Below are 20,156 nucleotides of genomic sequence, written 5' to 3'. Positions count from 1 at the left end.
GTGTGTGTGATTTATATGCTTTAATGTTTGTTTATATTTGGGGCTGTGTTTGTGTAGTTTATGTTTATCCTGTTTAAAAGCGACCTTTGTAAACATTCATTCATTGTCTGTAGCCCTTATCCAGTTCAGGGTCACGGTGGGTCCGGAGTGTACCCGGAATCATTTGGAAGCAGGAACACACCCTGCTGGGGGCGCCAGTCCTTCACAGGGCGATACACACTCACACATTCACACCTACGGACACTTTTGAGTCTCCAATCCACCTACCAACGTGTGTTTTTGGAGCGTGAGAGGAAACCGGCGCACCCGGAGGAAACCCACACAGACACAGAGAGAACACACCACACTCCTCACAGACAGTCACCCGGAGGAAACCCACACAGACACAGAGAGAACACACCACACTCCTCACAGACAGTCACCCGGAGGAAACCCACGCAGACACAGAGAGAACACACCACACTCCTCACAGACAGTCACCCGGAGGAAACCCACGCAGACACAGAGAGAACACACCACACTCCTCACAGACAGTCACCCGGAGGAAACCCATGCAGACACAGGGAGAACACACCACACTCCTCACAGACAGTCACCCGGAGGAAACCCACGCAGAAACAGAGAGAACACACCACACTCCTCACAGACAGTCACCCGGAGGAAACCCACGCAGACACAGGGAGAACACACCACACTCCTCACAGACTGTCACCTGGAGCGGGACTCGAATCCACAACCTCCAGGACCCTGGAGCTGTGTGATTGTGATGTCACATGTGCTGCCCAGCTTTATAAACATAAATGTTAAATTAATAATTGGTAATAGGTAAAATAACATTTTTAAAGAACCTAAGACTGAAGCCGTGTGAAAAGTGAGGAGTTTATTGGGCTCTGCGTTGGTTCTGAGCTCCATCAGGAAAAAGCTGCAGAAGACAGTGATGGGTTTGTTCTGTTCTTGGGGACAATACTGTGTCCAAAAGTCTGTGTGAGTGACACTGACTCCATCTGTAAATGGTCTAAACCCACAGAGTCGGGAACGGAGCGCATTTATAGCTTATTTTTGTTGAATAAATCTTTTACACTATTTTGTGAATTTTTTACAAAATAAAACTTTCACACTCCCTCTGTTCTGCAGGAGCACTGACGTCCTCTGATAGCGCTTTTCCACCAACGAGGAACTGGAACAGTTCCAGTTCACAAACAAAATTTGGAACTGATATAAACTGGTTCACGAACCAGAAAAGTTAGTTCCCAGCTGGAACCAAAGAACAGCTGGTTCCTCAGTGTGAACCGTGACGTGGTCTGTGGGCGTGTGGAGGGTCAGTTCAGGAAAGAGCTCAGAGCCTCACACACAGCGTTATCCCCCAGAGGAGTTGGATACGGTCATTTACAACTTTTCATATAAATAAGTAACAGGAAATAAAGCAGGAACATGCTCCGTTGGTGTGTGTTTCTGGGGCTGTGTTTGGCGTGACACCGTTGTCCTTGGTCAGAGCCGTGACTCTGCGTTGGTTACGTTTCTCCGCTGTTCACAACCTCAGCAGGACTGAACTCAACAACATTTACACAGTGTTATATCTCACTCTGATCTCATTCCACGGTGAACACAGAATAAACAATGACCCTGTCATGACTCTGAGTTTATCTGTGGCTCTGACGCTGTATTCAGCCACAGCAGCGCCCCCCGCTGGTGACGTATCCTCGCTTCCCCTCTAAACTTGTAGAAACACGGGCCGCTTCACCAGAAAAAAACAGGTTCCAAGAATCAGGAACAGAACCGGTTCAAGAACCAGAATTCTTCTGTCGGGACCCAAATCCTGATTAGTGACTGCTGTTAGTGACAGTGTTATTGCCCCAAGCTCTTAGATCCTTCACCGCAAGGTCTTCACCTCTGCTTTTAAATCTCAGCTAAAGACCTGCCTCTTCTCTCAACACTTCTGCATTCCTCCACAGTTATAAGTGTGTTTTTTTCTCCTTGTGTGTTAGAAAGGCTCTGTGTAAATGTAACGTATCGTTGTTGTTGTTGTAATAGATGTAGTAGTATTAGTAGTAACAATCGCATTAATAACGTGTAGTGTTTGTTGTGATGAATGTCTTTTGTGGTGTGGGAACATCCTCCAGCCCTTTTCCTATTGAAGCCCATTGACTTGAGGCTTATCTGGTTGAAGTGTAAAACCCTCTGAAGCTCTCTGGGCAAATGTCATGATCCTAGCTCTGTGAGTGGAGGTGATCTCCTGCTGCTCTGTCTCTCAGTCATTCGCTGGTTCAGGGCAGAACCTGTTTCTAAAGTGCACCGACCAAATTCTTCCCCATGGCTATTTCTTTGAAATATTCAGTAACTTCTCGTCTGAGTCGCACTGCTCCCACCCTCAGCCGGTTTGTCTCAACTGTGTTTTTAATGGGTTAATATTATTGGAAAGCCCAATATTTTATTATAGTATTAACCCCTAGTGCATGTGTTAGTCTTTTGGAAGTGAATCTGTGTGTGCGCCACATGCTTCATGAGCGAGGACCGAGGGCATGAACCTTTGTTTATTTCTGTAGGTACTTTGCATATTCAGTAAAACGTGACACAGCTGTGTACAGAAGTAGTTCACACCAGACGTTTGAGGTTTGTGCTTCTCTGTGCTGTCTGTTCACACTTCTGAACCCAGAGATATCACAGTGATTATGAATGAGGACGCTCACGTTAATGAGACAGATGATATGTACTTCTTATTGTGGTTTAATTCTTCCCCTGAGATGCATTAGTGTCGTCTCTAACCCCGTCTCTAAGGGGAACAGTGGGCACAGCAACGGCGGTGGTAACGTTAAGCAGTGTTTACTCATGGTGTATTGGCGTGTTGTTGTTGTTTGGGACTGAACACAGCTCCGTCATCAGTTCAGACAGATCAGTAGAGTTTGTTCCTTCCTTGTTGCAGCGTCCACCTCTCACTGGATTCTTTCGTCGGCCACCGATCCAAGGAGCGTTTGAACCTCTTCAAAAGACCACGGCGTCATTTTACGAGCTGCCGTCGTGAGTCGGATAAAAACAAATGTGATCTCTGCTGCAGCTGGAGATTTTACAGATGGAGAGTTGGTGCTGGTCGTCTGCGTCGCGTGGCGTATAGTGACGACTCTCTCTGGACGATCAGCGCTCGGCAAGGTTTACACGCCACGGTTTAGTCCCTACTCGACTCGCTCTGAACCATGAGAGAACAGCCACTAAACAAGAACCCGCTTCCAGAACCAGGACCTGATTCACCTGGTGGAGGAGGAGGAAAGACGAGTTGAGTCGAGTAGGAAAAAGCCCCTCCCCTCACACTCTCGGGTCCTTTCTTTATCCAGGTCAGCGCGTCCTCCAACACGTGTTTTATGTCGAGGAACCAAACTGAGCGACAGGAGTCATGAGGCCTCCATCAGAACCTTATCTCCTGGGTTGAAGTTATAGACTTAGTCCAACAGCACGGCTTTATCGAGCCCCCTCTGTCCAGACTTGGGCTGTATTAATTCTCCCAGCCCTGGTAAGAGCTTGGACACCAGCTGGAAGAGATTTATTTAAAGGTTTGATGTCTTTAAAATGTAAAGTGGCTGATGCTGGGGACCAAAGTGCTGCAGGTGAGCTGCGCGATGTTGACTTTCTGAGCTGACCACATGCCTCTGTGAGCAATGTTTAGTGTGTGTGTGTGTGTGAGAGAGAGAGAGAGAGAGAGAGAGAGAGAGATGCCCCATGTGCCACGTGTGTGTACTATGTGCCAGTCAGGAATCTTGAAGCTGCACACTTCGCGCTTGTTTCGCTGGAAGCAATTACCGTGGCTTTTCCTCAGCGAGAGGATGATGAGTAACTCCTCTGTTCGAGTTAAAGAGCCCATCTTGAGGAAAACGCTGCTCTCTGACTGTTTTGAATAAAAGAGTTTGACATAGTGTCTTAAAGGGAACATCTACGATGGTGGGAAAATTCTGTTCTCTTTGGTTTGTGTATGTTCAGAATCTCCATGTTTTTTAAGGTGGAGCGTTGTGAGTAAGAAGCGACTGTATCTTTTAAGGTGGAGCGGTGTGAGTAAGAAGCGACTGTATCTTTTAAGGTGGAGTGGTGTGTGTGAGTAAGAAGCGACTGTATCTTTTAAGGTGGAGCGGTGTGTGTGAGTAAGAAGTGACTGTATCTTTTAAGGTGGAGCGGTGTGTGTGAGTAAGAAGCGACTGTATCTTGTTGGTGTCTGAAGTGTAAATTGTCTGTAAGTGTTTATTCACTGTTTGAATTCCCACAGAAACTCGTGTGTAACTCGAGCTGTTTAGTTTTGTAACACTTTCGTTCTACGTTTACTTTCATGCAGTTAGCGCTCTCCTGAATTTAGAGTCAGTTCCACCTTAAGTAATGTAACTGTAACAGCAAAAATAAGTCAGTGTTACCCCCCTATGGAGCAGGAATAGAGCAACATCCTCATCTCGGTTGGTGCTTTTCAGCGTTTGGAGTCTCTCCGTTGTCTAAAAACCTCCAGATGGCGTTTCTCTGCCGTGAGCAGAGAGAGAGAAAGCCTAGCACCGGACCCAGACACTTTGTTTTTTTACCCATTTACAGACACTGGGGCTTCGTAAACACATTAGAGCAGTTTCCAGAGCAGCACATGGAGAGGACACACACTCAGAGCTTTATAAAAAAAATCATGAAAGTTTGATTAAAATCATCACCTTTAAAGTACGTTAGAAAAACACTTAAAGCAACTTAGCCCCGCCCACTCACCCTGATGTTATAAGGAAGCATTTAAGTTCAGACTGGTTTTTATATGAAATGTAATGAATGCAGCTAATCAGACCAGGCCTCATTTGCGTATGTCACTTATAAAAACCTCTTAAAGCTGTGGGTTCCTACCCTCCTTCAAAAGTTACATAGTGCAGTTTCTGCAGTGCTGAGCCCAAATTAGCCACCACTAAGGCTCAGCATCACAATGATTTTGAAGCTGGAATTTTAAAGTAAAAATATTGCTTATTGTTCCTTTAAACTGAGCAAATCTGATTCTAAAACCAATAAAACACACCATGAAACTGGAGTCTGAATGTGTGCTGAACCCCGGGATGATGAATGATAGTCTACGGATCCAGGAAGTGCAGAAGACCCCCGTTAAAAGCTGGAGGTGAAGCTGAGAGCGGAGTAACGCAGTGCAGGAGTTTTCTGAGTTTGTGAATGGAAAGTCTGGCAGTGATTTGGATTATTCATGTTCCTCAGCGGCGGATGGAAAGCAGCCAGAGTCGCCTCATGAATATTTGCCTGCGCTTGTGCAGCCACTGGACTGTGTTTAAAAGCCAAGTTTCCAAGAAGAGAAGCGTGTTGCGTCTTCACGTCTGGAGAGTTACAGCTGGGGCAGGTGAACACACACTTCACCAGGACAAACCAGGAGCCTCTGAAAAGAAGGGCCTTCATCGGGAGTGTGTTCCCTCTGCTGTCCTGGGAAGGCTTGGAGCATTTCTGTGAGGATCTGATGGCAGCCAGCTCCTCCCACAGACCCTGGATGACACTCCTGTGCCACTGCTTCACAGCCCAGTGCTGATGGCTCCCTCTGAAATGGAAGACCAGACAGGAGCACTCTGTAGTTCTACAACCACAGACTGTAGTCCACCGGTTGCTCTGCATACTTTGTTAGCCCCCTTTCCCCCTGTTGGTGGACTACTCCCCGTCTAGCAGTGACACTGAAGAACAGGAATCATTAAATCATTAATTGATGAGTGTATTGATGTTTAATGGACAGTGGGTGTAAATCTGAATCATGAATTCAAAAATACAACAACGTATTGTTTATTATTTGTTCCGTTTACGAGTTTAAAGCGAATAACCCACAAACGCTCGGCCCGAGGAGTGAAATGAAATATGCATAATGAAACTGGATCTGTGAGAAAGAGGAGACGGAGTTTATACCTGTCGCCTGCTGCTGCTGTGTTTGTTGTTGGTATCAAACAGAAACAGAACGGCGACTGTGGATTAATCATAGTTCACATAGTCTTTAGTTTTTAAAGGGGACAGTCGTGTGTGTGTGTGTGTGTGTGTGTGTGTATATTCACGTTAATGTTTTGATCTGGAGCCCACCAACCCACACACTATGAAAAAAGACCCCCCCCCCCATTAGTTTTCAGAGTAAAAGCAGAGAAAACAAGAACGGAGAAGAAGGAGAACAGAGTGAAAACGGCTAAAAACCAGAGCTTCTGCTCCTCGCTCCTCACTGCTGTGCGCTCGGGGTCGGGGTGAACAGCGAGCGGCTCATTATCATTTAAAGGAACAGGTGCTGAAAGCGGGCGTTCTGAACAGGGGCTGTTTCCACAGGGGGAGAACACTGCTGTGGGGCTCGGGGGGTGTATGAAGGTCCTGGAGTGACCTCACTGAGTGTTGTCATCTTGCTGCTGAAACTTGCACATGTTCAGCTGCGTTTGGCACCGCTTTCTCACCCGACGGGTTTCTGCTGACAGTTGATGTGGAGGGTTTACAGGTGATGTGTTGCTGTACCTGTGCACAGTCACCTGCTCCACACACAGGGCTAGGGAAGGGAGAGTCAGTATGAATTCTCAGTGTTAAGAGCTGCTGATAAAGAAAACATTTCATCTGATTAAATCTCAGCGATGTGGTTTGGAGCACGTCGACCTTTACCCTCATTTCTTTTGTTTTCCACAGAGGCACATCCTTTTCTTTTCAGCCAGCTTCAGCCAAAGACTGGGACTCACTGCAAATATTATTAAGTTCCGATACATTTCTACACACGTCAGCTTTTAAATGCCACTGTTGTGAGACTGATGTTCTCTGACGCCATTTTAATGTTGTTATTATCTTAGTGTTTTGTTTTGTTTTTGCTCAGTAAAGCAGTATCAGCAGAAAAATGAATTGTGGCTTGTGTGTCGTACTCGACTGGTTCTTAATGTTTTGAGAGGAAAGTATGAATGCAGTGTGGTCTCTGACTTTTGCACGGTGATGTGTTTGTGTAAAATTACTACACATTCACTAAACTACACATTCACTAAAATAAGAAGCTCATGGCGCTGCTGTGAAAACAGAGTCAGAAATGTGGACAGTGTGGACGGGAGAGACCAAGACAGAATCCCGGGGGAGTGTCTTAAAACCCGTTGTTCGCAGGGTCAGTCTGTGGCTCTGGGGGGCGCTGTGCTTTTTTGCGCAGTACATAGGAAGCAGGTGCACATCCAGACACTGAGTGACTCATGTAGACTGTTGACGGACAGGTTCCAGAGTCTGATTTTCCGCAGATTTATCGGAGTGTGTGCATGTAAACACACTCACTGATGCACTCAGACTTCAAGTTAGTTGCATGTGCTGACTCTAATTATAATAATTAGAATATTTGTGATATTTAAAACGATATTTCTGATAAAGTGCCCATTGAGAGTTGATGCAAAAAAGAGGACGTAATTCACTCTCAGTTAATTCCAGAAAGGTACAAAAACAGAGCTTGAATTTACTGCCCTACCCTCCTCCAAAAGTTACATAGTGCAGTTTCCGCAGTGCTGAGTTTGGAGTAATAATGACGGAGGCTCTGTTACAGCTCAGTGGAGCATCCCAATGATATTGAGGCTTTAATTTTAAGGTAAGAACATTACCAAGTGTTGCTTTAATAGAAGGGACTTCAGCAGCCGCAGTGTTTGGAGTTTGGTGATGAATAATGGCCACAGCTAAAGTTATGATGGTGACAGTAATGACGTGATTATGATGATGACGACGTGATCGTAGCTGCTCTTATGATTCTTTCATTAACTTGATACTTAATCTGCTTCTCGTCTCACTGTTATAAAGACTTATTGGTGCTTGTATTTCATTATTATTTTAACGTGTCACAGTCCAGTGCCTTGTTTAAGGAGTGTGTTAAAGCAGAAATGAGTTTAACAGACTGTGACTGTCCTGCATAAGATACAGCATCCTCTTGAAATGGATTGCGATGTGCGCTGAACATCAGCGGCATTTCATCAAAACTGCAATATAACTTCCTCTGCTGTTACATAATCACTGGTGCGGAGTGGCCAAAGTCTGGACCTCCACTAAGTTGCCTAAACCCTTCCTGCTCTGTGAGGGAGTGCAAGAATATATAACGTTAAAAAGGGTTGTAATCAGGTGTAGGCAATGAGCCTTGTGGCTAAAATTAATAAAAAGGTTAACCCCCATTTTAGACCAGAATTAGTGAATTAACTTTCACAGATTCAGTCACAAGAGCAGAGAAAGGCACTAGAAGCTACCAGTCTTCTGTCAGATCCTATAATTAAAATGCTAATACGGCTAACAGAGGGTAATGGCCTTTTCCTATTATTATTATGAAGCACAGTGGCCCTCATGTGAGGAGGCGGTGGGATTCTGTGCTGTTAAATGCTGTGAGATCCTCTCCAGCAGAGGGAGGGAAGCAGTGTGTGAGATGAGTATAAATATATCCCACTTCTGTCAGTGCTGCGCTACAGAGCCAGACGCTAACCACGTTAGTGAAATGCAGGGATACGTCAGACTCGTTCTGGATGCGTTCACATTGGCGTTTCTCGTCTCTCGTCGCCCGTCCCTTATCTCCATAAATAACACCCTGCTCGATTCCCATTGGTTCAAATATGCCACATCTATTCACTCCTAATTTGCATAAAGTTAAGCTTTGCTCATCGCTGACTCCGCCCACTTTGCCTGTCCAGGGCAGGGTCTCATTGGAAATGAGTGGAAATGAGTCTCTCTCAGTGTGAACACAGGGTGAAAGACTAGTTCTTTTTCTGACTGTGTTTCCCCTCCATCACACACACAGAGAGAGAGAGAGAGAGAGAGAGAGAGACTGTAAACTGCGGCGCGGTATATTTCACTGCTCTTATTCCTCTGAGGTGTAACATTGGTGTTCTTTTCTGTTGAAGACGGTGCTTGTTTTTCTTCTCTCTAAAGTAGAGTCTAGACCAGTCCTGCTGTTTTTGTTTTTCTTTTTTTCTTCACCCCCGTCTGCTGCTACACCGCGAAAAACCCCACTGTAACCTTTTCGGTAAAAGGATGACGCAATTTCCTAAGTGCAGCTCAGAGCAGATGGATGAATTACGAGGCCGTTATTCGCTGGCTTTCTTTCAGCCAGACACAATGGGGCAATTTTGAAGACGTTATGGAGACGTTTACATCCTAGAAAACAGAATAAAATGAAGTGAGATGGTGGTCCGTGCTCGTGGAGCGTGTACAGGAGAGAGGGGTGTGTGTAGTAGTGTGTTTTCAGTGTTGTGTTTTAGCCCCACACACTTTGTCAGTAGTTCTGGAGGAGGTTGTAGTCTCAGAAAACAGAATGAAATGAAGCAGTGTGGTTCCTGAGCTCCTAGAGAACATGTGTGTGTGTGTGTGTGTGTGTGTGTGTGTTAGCTGTACACCCTGTCTTGGCGGGTGTTGCCGTTGGGGTTGAATGACGTGGCTTCCTGATGCTCTGATTTCAACTTGGAGCAACAGCAGAAGTGCCTTTGTTCGGCAGCTGGGGCTCTTACAGGTTTCAGAACAGTGACCAGTGTCATTAATTAAGTGTCATTGCATTATTTAGAAAAACAGAGGTCCACACAATAGCTTGGAGATTATCCAGGATCCAGAGCAAATAACAGTTCTGTTTCTTAACGAAACGTCTGTGACCTGCTTTGGTCCAAACCCCACGAGCCCCACAGCAGTGTTCTCCCCCTGTGTAAACAGCCCCTGTTCAGAACGCCCGCTTTCAGCACCTGTTCCTTTAAATGATAATGAGCCGCTCGCTGTTCACCCCGACCCCGAGCGCACAGCAGTGAGGAGCGAGGAGCAGAAGCTCTGGTTTTTAGCCGTTTTCACTCTGTTCTCTTTCTTCTCCGTTTTTACTCAGTGCTCTTATTTCTCCGCGCTCGTTGTGTCTGTTTCGCTGAGTTTAACCTCGACTTTGCGCTCTCACATAAACACGGGTCCAGCGCTGTGATTGGACAGACTCAGACGAGGGGGCGGGGCCATTCTAAAGTCTCTGCCCTTGACGTCAGAAGAAGAGCAGAATCAGAACGACTCATTTTATCCCGTGTTTCTGACTCAGGCAGCGCACAGAAAACTGACAGGGGTCTTGTTTCACAGTGTGTGGGTTGGTGGATTTATATGTTCCCTTTTAAAAGTCTTAATTTCAGAAGAACACAGTCAGATCCTGTGGTTAGAGTTAAACGAGAAGTGGAAACACGTAGAGATGCTGTGGAAGTAGCTCTTTGCCTCGTTGCCATCGATCGGCCTGTAATTTGCTTAGTGCCTTCCGCGAGTTTAATTATACCGGCAAATGCACAGTCGTTAGAGGAGAGCCCTAATTGAGCTGTAATCCAGTTACTAGCCAATAGCCAAGAAGCTCAGTGTTTGTGTAGCAGGGGTCATGTCCTCCGCATATTCTACTGTAGCGAGGGTTCGGATGAGAAAGAAACGCAGGTTTGTGTGCGTTTTCCTGCGGCTGGATGTCAGGACTGACCCAGGCGCTCTGCACCGAGGAAACGTAAACAAAAACAAAAGAAAATGCCACCGCTGAAGTCAATAGTAAGTGATTTAAGCGCCGCGCTGAGGGTCGTAATGAATTGTTTTGCTGCTCTCTGTCTGCATTGGTAATGTCTCTTTCAGACGGGAGCAGGGACAGACTCATTCTTCTCACGTTAATGGCCTCTCATGGTAATGTCTGGAGAGCCTTCTCACTGGTGAAATCTCTTCTATTAGCATTACATCCACCAGAATAGACACCAAGCCCGGGAGCAGGAGCTGTGGGTCTGAGCTGGAGGTCCGTATAAAGTCTGAGTCTAACTACTGGATTTTGTAAATCGTACCCGAGGTTAAAAACATGAAAGGTATTTGTATAGTGTAGGGGTGGGCGATATGGCTCTAAAATAATATCACGGTATTTCAGGGTATTTTAGCGATAGGAACAAAACGCTGAAAAATACTTGTGTTAATTTCAAGAACACACTAATGCAACAAAATAAATGCTATACAGGAGGTCCCCGGGTTACGTCAGTCCCGAGTTACGATGTTTCGTGGTTACGACACATCTCCCATTTACTGTATAAAGCCTTGTTTCGACTTACGTGATTTTGCGTCGTAAACTTCGTAACTTGAACTTCGAGGAGGATAGGTGTTAGGATACGATAAGTGCTTACAGTATGTTAGTTACGTACAGTGTGTATGTATGTTCCGACTTATACCGAAAATCGGTTTACGACGCGACGTAGGAACGGATCAACGTCATAATTCGAGGACCCCCTGTATTAATATTTAATTAAATATATTTAACATATATTAATAGCATTAAGTGGTTGCACTCTGAATAAACACCACACACTTTCAGACTGCTCACACTCCTCACACACGGGAGTTTCTCACACACTAGATGTAAACGAACACGGCGGATTGTGGTGAAACCTTAACCCAAGCTCCGTCTGAAAATATCGGACCTGTTTCATATTAAATCATCACGATCAGAGCGGCCCTGACTGTGCTATGGACTCCCCACGCCGCAGGAGACTCTGGGAGGATCATAGTTTATCATCACCTTAAATCAGCAGACCTTTGGGGATTGTCGGGAGGAGCCTCGTATCCTGTGGTGTGGGCCAGGCCAAGGATGTGGACGAGAGAGAGAGAGAGAGAGAGAGAGAGAGAGAGAGAGAGAGAGAGAGAGAGAGAGAGAGAGAGAGAGAGAGAGAGAGAGAGAGAGAGAGAGAGAGAGAGAGAGAGAGAGAGAGAGAGAGAGAGAGAGCACAAGTACAAATAATATCCACCAACAGCGCAAAGAGTACACGCTTGAAAATGATGGTTCTACAAGGGTTCTTTATGAAAGGCAATGGGTCTTTAACAATGAAACCCTTGAAGAACCTTTTGCATCTTGAAGAGGTGATGGATAATGAGCTGTGGATGGTTCTATACGGCACCAAAAGGTTCCTCCGTTGTTATGATGTCAAGCGTGTTACAACAGAAGAACCATTTTCGGAGCCGAAAATTGCACCATCTCTAAAATGTCCTGCGTAGAACCAGCTACAGCACATGCTCCATCAACCTGAAGAACCTCTTCATGATGCAAAAGGTTCTTCAAGTGTTCATGGTTCTATACAGAACTGTTTTCTTTACTAGAGGGTAGCAGTAGAGCAAACACTGAAGAGTTCAAGAAGAAGAAGAATGTGCAGTAAATATGAATCCAAGGACTATGGATGGAGCTGGACTATAGAGGGTGCTGTCGTCATTCATTCATTGATTCATTCATTATATGTAACTGCTTCTCCAGTTCAGGGTCACGGTGGGTCCGGAGCCTACCTGGAATCATTGGGCGCAAGGCGGGAATACACCCTGGAGGGGGCGCAAGTCCTTCACAAGGGCAACACAGACACACATTCACTCACACCTATGGACACTTTTGAGTCTCCAATCCACCTACCAACGTGTGTTTTTGGAGTGTAGGAGGAAACCGGAGCACCCTGAGGAAACCCACGCAGACACAGAGAGAACACACCACACTCCTCACAGACAGTCACCCGGAGGAAACCCACACAGACACAGAGAGAACACACCACACTCCTCACAGACAGTCACCTGGAGGAAACCCACACAGACACAGAGAGAACACACCACACTCCTCACAGACAGTCACCCAGAGGAAACCCACGCAGACACAGAGAGAACACACCACACTCCTCACAGACAGTCACCCGGAGGAAACCCACACAGACACAGAGAGAACACACCACACTCCTCACAGACAGTCACCTGGAGGAAACCCACACAGACACAGAGAGAACACACCACACTCCTCACAGACAGTCACCCGGAGGAAACCCACGCAGACACAGGGAGAACACACCACACTCCTCACAGACAGTCACCCAGAGGAAACCCACACAGACACAGGGAGAACACACCACACTCCTCACAGACAGTCACCCAGAGGAAACCCACACAGACACAGGGAGAACACACCACACTCCTCACAGACAGTCACCCAGAGGAAACCCACACAGACACAGGGAGAACACACCACACTCCTCACAGACAGTCACCCGGAGGAAACCCACACAGACACAGAGAGAACACACCACACTCCTCACAGACAGTCACCCGGAGGAAACCCACACAGACACAGAGAGAACACACCACACTCCTCACAGACAGTCACCCGGAGGAAACCCACACAGACACAGAGAGAACACACCACACTCCTCACAGACAGTCACCCGGAGGAAACCCACACAGACACAGAGAGAACACACCACACTCCTCACAGACAGTCACCCGGAGGAAACCCACACAGACACAGAGAGAACACACCACATCGACCAAAGCTAAGAACTGTATCCTGATGTAGATTGTGCTCGTATCGTCCAGCTCTACGTGCACCACGTTTGTCCTCTTCAGCAGCACACCACAACGATGTGTTAACAGTGTTTCAACACAAGTGCTGTTTGTTGTGTTAACTTGTCATTAACACTTTAATTTTAACCCCTAATGTCTCTCGTAGTCCAAACTTCATCTGCTGCACGGATCAGACCTGTCACCTCTGACTCTGGTGGTGTTCTAAAAAGCAGAGAACTAAGGCCCACAGTCGAAGCCGCTCTGCCGCGAGGGCAGTGTTTGTAGAAGCTGAGCTCCTGTCCTGTTGAATTTGTCAGCTTCGTGCCGCTGCTGATGGGAAGCTAACTCGTGGAGTGCGTGATTCATGCTCTCTGCTCACACACACACACACACACACACACACACACTGAGCGCTGAGGACTCTGGCTTTAAATCTTCTTCCTCCTCGTGGAGATGCAGGCAGCGCAGGGCTTCTCATCTTTAACAGGATTATTGTTGGCAGACAGCGGTGTAAAAACACACAGATCCAGAGAACAGCTTCAACTGCATTCATTTTTGGAACCTTACACCTCCTTAGAATCAATTTTAATAACATTCAGTATGCAAATGTTTGTGTCGCTGATCAAACGACACGTTTTTCAGGATTTTGCGAAATATGTGAAAATATGTTAAACTCTGCAGAGATCACACTGTGGCACATTTGTATCCACCTTCACTTTTTATTCACTGAATTATAACGGAAAGAAATAGAAACATATTTAATTGTGGCTGGTGTATATTTTATGGGACATTTTATGTGTCTGCGTGGGTTTCCTCCAGGTGACTGTCTGTGAGGAGTGTGGTGTGTTCTCTCTGTGTCTGCGTGGGTTTCCTCCGGGTGACTGTCTGTGAGGAGTGTGGTGTGTTCTCCCTGTGTCTGTGTGGGTTTCCTCCGGGTGACTGTCTGTGAGGAGTGTGGTGTGTTCTCCCTGTGTCTGCGTGGGTTTCCTCCGGGTGACTGTCTGTGAGGAGTGTGGTGTGTTCTCCCTGTGTCTGTGTGGGTTTCCTCCGGGTGACTGTCTGTGAGGAGTGTGGTGTGTTCTCCCTGTGTCTGCGTGGGTTTCCTCCGGGTGACTGTCTGTGAGGAGTGTGGTGTGTTCTCCCTGTGTCTGTGTGGGTTTCCTCCGGGTGACTGTCTGTGAGGAGTGTGGTGTGTTCTCTCTGTGTCTGCGTGGGTTTCCTCCGGGTGACTGTCTGTGAGGAGTGTGGTGTGTTCTCCCTGTGTCTGTGTGGGTTTCCTCCGGGTGACTGTCTGTGAGGAGTGTGGTGTGTTCTCCCTGTGTCTGCGTGGGTTTCCTCCGGGTGACTGTCTGTGAGGAGTGTGGTGTGTTCTCCCTGTGTCTGTGTGGGTTTCCTCCGGGTGACTGTCTGTGAGGAGTGTGGTGTGTTCTCCCTGTGTCTGCGTGGGTTTCCTCCGGGTGACTGTCTGTGAGGAGTGTGGTGTGCTCTCCCTGTGTCTGCGTGGGTTTCCTCCGGGTGACTGTGAGGAGTGTGGTGTGCTCTCCCTGTGTCTGCGTGGGTTTCTTCCGGGTGACTGTCTGTGAGGAGTGTGGTGTGCTCTCCCTGTGTCTGCGTGGGTTTCCTCCGGGTGACTGTCTGTGAGGAGTGTGGTGTGTTCTCCCTGTGTCCGTGTGGGTTTCCTCCAGGTGCTCCGGTTTCCTCCCACAGTCCAAAAACACACGTTGGTAGGTGGATTGCTGACTCGTGTCCATAGGTGTGAGTGTGTGTTGCCCTGTGAAGGACTGGCGCCCCCTCCAGGGTGTATTCCCGCCTTGCGCCCAATGATTCCAGGTAGACTCACCGTGACCCTGAACTGGATAAGCGGTTACAGATAATGGATGGATGGATAAATTATACACTAATGTATCCCCAAAAACACCCTGTTTAAGTGTTTTCACTTGTTTACACTAGGAATGCCTGTTGTATCAGGAGTATTTGTTGAACTTGGAGTTTAAAGGGAGCGTCTGCGATTGTGGGGAAACACAGCTGTAAGCTCAGCATCTTTTAAGGTGGATCGGTGTGTTTCAGGGAGAATGATGACTGTTGTTTGTCTGAAGTGTCTGAAACCCTCCAGATGCTGTATATTTGGAGCTTGTCTACAGTTTGTGTCTGTTTCTCTTAGGGCTTTGACCCGCCTCATCTGAGCGACACCAGAACTGTTTACATCGCAAACCGCTTCCCTCAGCACGAAGATTATGTCCCCCAGAGGTTCGCAGACAACAGAATCATCTCCTCTAAGGTAGGACTGGCCTCTACACTGCTCCTGAATATTTCGATGTCATTTTGGATGTTTTCAAATGAAAGTTATTTATTTTTTCAATAATTACTCCACTCCAGGTCTAACTCCACCTCAGACATCGCCTCCCACTTAAAATCACTTTAAAAACACAGCATCCTGCTCCATACCGCCTTAAATACAGTGTCCCTCTCAATATAAACTTTAAACCCAATGCTTTAAAAACACATACCACTTTATAGTGCAGCTGTGGATGGTGGACAACTAGCCTTTTTTTATTTTTATTCAGTGTTCCACCTTTATCTCTCTCTCTAAACCTGTCCTCACTCCTGCTCCTTGTTCCTCTCCTCTCCACAGTACACCGTGTGGAATTTCATTCCCAAGAATCTGTTTGAACAGTTCCGAAGAATAGCCAACTTTTACTTCCTCATCATCTTCCTCGTCCAGGTGAGACCTGCTTCCTTTCAGCTCGGAGAAGTGGTCCAATCCGATCTGTTTCCTCAGGTGTCACTCAGATGTGTGTGTGTGAGAGAGTGTGTGTGAGAGAGTGTGTGTGAGAGAGAGTGTGTGTGTGAGAGAGTGTGTGTGTGAGAGAGTGTGTGTGTGAGAGAGTGTGTGAGTGTGTGAGTGAACAGCGAGAATGATGTAGGTTATAAATCACGTTCCACAAACAGCCGAACGGAACAGAAGTGGAAGTCTGATGTGGACGCAGTTTGAGTCGTTGTTCTGAAGCTGCTCTTAAGGGCTGTGTTAACTAATCCCAGTTAATTGTTGTTAATGATTATAAAGGCCTTAATTATTCACTCAAACCTCACCAGTGACCTGCGCCTGTGTCCAGTGCCTTATCCAGTCTGAAGGGTTAATATTTTGCCCCCAGATTGACAGTAGTGGGACCGATTTAATGTTTTGGATTTTTATTTTCTGACTGTAATAAGTTTGCTGCCCTGTTCTTTCTGCAGAGACTTTATTTTTAACCTTTAATTAATCACAGAGCCCCTGGGCAGCTCTTTATCTGCTCCGCGGAGTGTGTACGGGAGCCGAGGGTCAGGGTGTGGAGCAGAGCTTAAAGCCAGTGTAGACCATTTTACTACAGTTTGAAATAAATCCAGTGTAGGAGCTTAACTCGTACTGAAGCACAGGTTTTTAGCCGTTTTCACTCTGTTCTCTTTCTTCTCCGTTTTTACTCAGTGCTCTTATTTCTCTGCGCTCGTTGTGTCTGTTTCGCTGAGTTTAACCTCGTCTTTGCGCTCTCACATAAACACGGGTCCAGCGCTGTGATCTGACAGACTCAGACGAGGGGGCGGGGCCATTCTAAAGTCTCTGCACTTGACGTCAGAAGCGGAGCAGAATCAGAACGACTCGTTTTATCCTGTGTTTCTGACTCAGGCAGCGCACAGAGAACTGACTGGGGGGGTCTTGTTTCACAGTGTGTGGGTTGGTGGACTCCAGATATTAATTTGAACCTGCCACGGACAAGGGATTTTATTTATTTCAATGTGTTTATTTTGATAACATATAAAACCTAGTTGTCTATGTCTTCCATGTAAAGTTGTGTGTGGACAGAAAGTTGTGGGACTGTGTGTGTGTGGACGGGGGCTGTGTGTGTGAACAGAAAGTTGTGGGGCTGAGTGTGTGGACTGAAGGTTAATGTACTACCTCTTTGTTGTTTACAGTTAATGATAGACACGCCCACTTCCCCTGTGACCAGTGGACTTCCTCTGTTCTTTGTCATTACTGTAACCGCCATCAAACAGGTGAGGGCTCTTTGTTTGTTTTGATTCCTCGTTTGTTATTGTTCCATTTCAAAAGCAAAGGTTGTTTTATGCAAAACAAAATCATCATCTTCATCTTCCTCAACGTATCACTACTTTTCTTCCAAAAACATATGAACCTGTCCCCAACCTCTTTCATTTATCAGAATAATGATATTTATACACAGAGAAACTACATTATCTCTATTCTCACTTTTTGTATGTTTCTCTCTCTCTCTCTTCTCTCTCTCTCTTCTCTCTCTCCCTCTTTCTCTCCCTCTCCCTTTCCTTCTTTCTCTCCCTCTCTCTTCTCTCTCTCTCTTTCTCTCTCTCTCCCTCTCCCTTTCCCTCTCTCTTTATCTGTCTCTCTCCCCCCTCCCTCTCTCTGTCTCTCTCTCTATCTCTCTCTCTCTCCCCCTTCTCTCTCTGTCTCTCTCTCTCTCTCTCTCTGTCTCTCTCTCCCCCCCCCCTCTCTCTCTGTCTCTCGGTCTCTCCGCCCCCCCCCTCTCCCCCCCCCCCTCTCTCTATCTCTCCCTTTCTCTCTCTCTCTCTATCTCTCTCTCTCTATCTCTCCCTTTCTCTCTCTCTCTCTCTCTCTCTCTCTCTCTCCCCCCCCCCCCTCTCTGTCTCTCTGCCCCTCTCTCCCCCCCCCCCCCCCTCTCTCTCTCTCTCTCTGCAGGGATATGAAGACTGGTTGAGACATAAAGCTGATAATGAAGTGAACGGAGCTCCGGTGTTCGTGGTGCGGAGCGGGAGTCTGGTTCAGACCCGCTCTAAAAACATTCGAGTGAGTTTTTTGTTTTTTAAATAAACCCCGAACCCTTCACTCAGTGGATGGAGCGAAGACAAAGTCCGCTGTGAGAGTTTAAATAAACAGTTTACACACTGCTTCATGGAGCTGCCGCCCTAACACTCATCCATCATCTTTAAATGATTACCTTCAGGAGATGTTTTAAAATGAGATTTACTGCATCATAACGAGCCACAGAGTCTTTTAATTATCTCAGAACACACCGCTGGAAAGTAGATAGAAGTCAGGTCGCCTCGGGTTAGATCAGAAAACACTTTAAAAACAACTCAAAACGTATTAAATCATGGGTTACTTAAAAACAACTGTAGAGATTAAGGTAATGTTCTAATATATTTCTTTAATCAAACCTCTCTCTCTCTCGTGTGTGTGTGTGTGTGTGTGTGTGTGTGCGTGTGTGCGTGTGTGTGTGTGTGCGTGTGTGCGTGTGTGCGTGTGTGCGTGTGTGCGTGCGTGCGTGTGCGTGTGCGTGTGCGTGCGTGCGTGCGTGCGTGCGTGCGCGCAGGTGGGAGATATAGTGCGAGTAGCCAAAGATGAGACGTTCCCCGCTGACCTGGTTCTGCTGTCGTCCGACCGGGCCGAGGGAACCTGCCACATCACCACGGCCAGTTTGGACGGAGAAACCAACCTCAAGGTCCGCTCCGTTTGTAGAAGTCCGTCTCTCGTGGGACATTAAAGGAGCTGTCTGTAATTTCTCAGCTGATTCTCCTCACGTTATGAAGCAGTCATTATACTGACACCTAGTGGCCTGCGTTGTTTTCCTCCGCTCTTACGGTCCTAGCTACTTTTGCTTGATTCTCTTTTCTCTCTGCTTTGATTGTGTGTGTGTGTGTGTTTTCGTGATATATCCCTGACTGTGCTCTCTCTCAAAAAGCAGGTGTGGCATCATGACGGTAGATGTTCTGATGTGAGGGAGGGGGAGGGACAGTTGTAATGAAAAAGTTGCACAGAAAATAGCTCCACAGAAATGTAGCTATGCATTGCATCGACTCAGACCGCAGACTGTGATTGGTCAGCAGTCGGATTGACATTGTTTAAGTACCACTACAGTGATGTAGGAGAATCAGCACCTAGTGGTGTGGAGGTGTAACTGCAGACACCAGCGCAGAAGAGTAAACGCTCACCATGGTGTCAACACTGAAGTCTAAATCACTGAGACCTTCCTCCTTTAACCTAACGTGTGTGTTTCTGGGCGTTTAGCTGAGCTCTTTATTGTGGGAACACTGCGGGACGAACCGATCTAAGACTAGGGATGCGTCGATCCGATATTCAGTATCAGTATCGGTCCGATTCTGGGCTAATTTTTTTTTTTTTCAAAGCAATTATTGTTTCAAAAAAGTATCGGTATCGGCACATAACCAAATGTAAAATATCGGTATCGGTATCGGACCTAAAAAAAGTGGTATCGTGCCATCCCTACCTCAGACATGGTTCAGAATCGCTTGGGAGTTGAGGACGTAGGGCTGGACGATTTGGGGAAACTGGCTTATTACGGTCAGTAGAGGGCGCTGTCGTCAGTTCGTTCACTCGATTTTAATGTTAGTTTAAAAATATTAATATTGGGTTATGTCTGAGTTGCTAGCAGTTTTTCTGTGTCTTTTTTATCGTTCGTATCGATATCGGAATTATATCGTATCGGCCGGAGTGAAGTAATATATTGTGATATAAATGTTGTCGTATCGTCCAGCTCTAGTGTAAATATTTAAAGGGACAGTGTGGTGATGAACCAGCGCCCTCCTGCGGACCTGTGAACATATCCCCGCAAGCCCTCTGTCAGATGAGTGTTAAATATCACTCCGCTGTGAGTGTGGACCCTCTCTGTCCTCTCAGCTCTTCACTGCTACACACTAATGGGGCGAAGCAGGTCTAGAGCTGGAGTTATTAACCCTTTAATCATGACACACACATGCGACCGCTCTGCACCTCTGCTCATAAACACCCGTCTCAGACCGCGTGGTTCTGGGTGAAACGTCAGGTCCAACACACACTGCGTACGATGGGGCGGAGTTCTTCACTGTCACCCTCTGAGAGAGAGTTACTCTGAAGC

At 46.7% G+C, this 20,156-nt stretch overlaps 1 protein-coding gene across 3 annotated transcripts in view; it reads left to right on the top strand.

The window, feature by feature from the left end:
* LOC136671465 (phospholipid-transporting ATPase IF-like) overlaps positions 1–20,156 on the top strand; it is a 65,849-nt gene that overhangs the window by 1,376 nt on the left and 44,317 nt on the right. For all 3 annotated transcript variants that reach the window (XM_066647136.1, XM_066647137.1, XM_066647138.1), the window contains exons 2-6: positions 15,437–15,553; positions 15,908–15,997; positions 17,224–17,304; positions 17,981–18,088; positions 18,615–18,743. In XM_066647136.1, the coding sequence (XP_066503233.1) occupies positions 15,437–15,553; positions 15,908–15,997; positions 17,224–17,304; positions 17,981–18,088; positions 18,615–18,743 (525 nt within the window). The remainder of the gene's footprint in view (positions 1–15,436; positions 15,554–15,907; positions 15,998–17,223; positions 17,305–17,980; positions 18,089–18,614; positions 18,744–20,156) is intronic.

The sequence above is a fragment of the Hoplias malabaricus genome, chromosome 16 (genome assembly GCF_029633855.1).
Source record: "Hoplias malabaricus isolate fHopMal1 chromosome 16, fHopMal1.hap1, whole genome shotgun sequence".
NCBI lineage: Eukaryota > Metazoa > Chordata > Actinopteri > Characiformes > Erythrinidae > Hoplias > Hoplias malabaricus.
The sequence above is the reverse complement of the archived record's forward strand: the minus strand, read 5'-3'. Positions and strand labels throughout refer to the sequence as shown.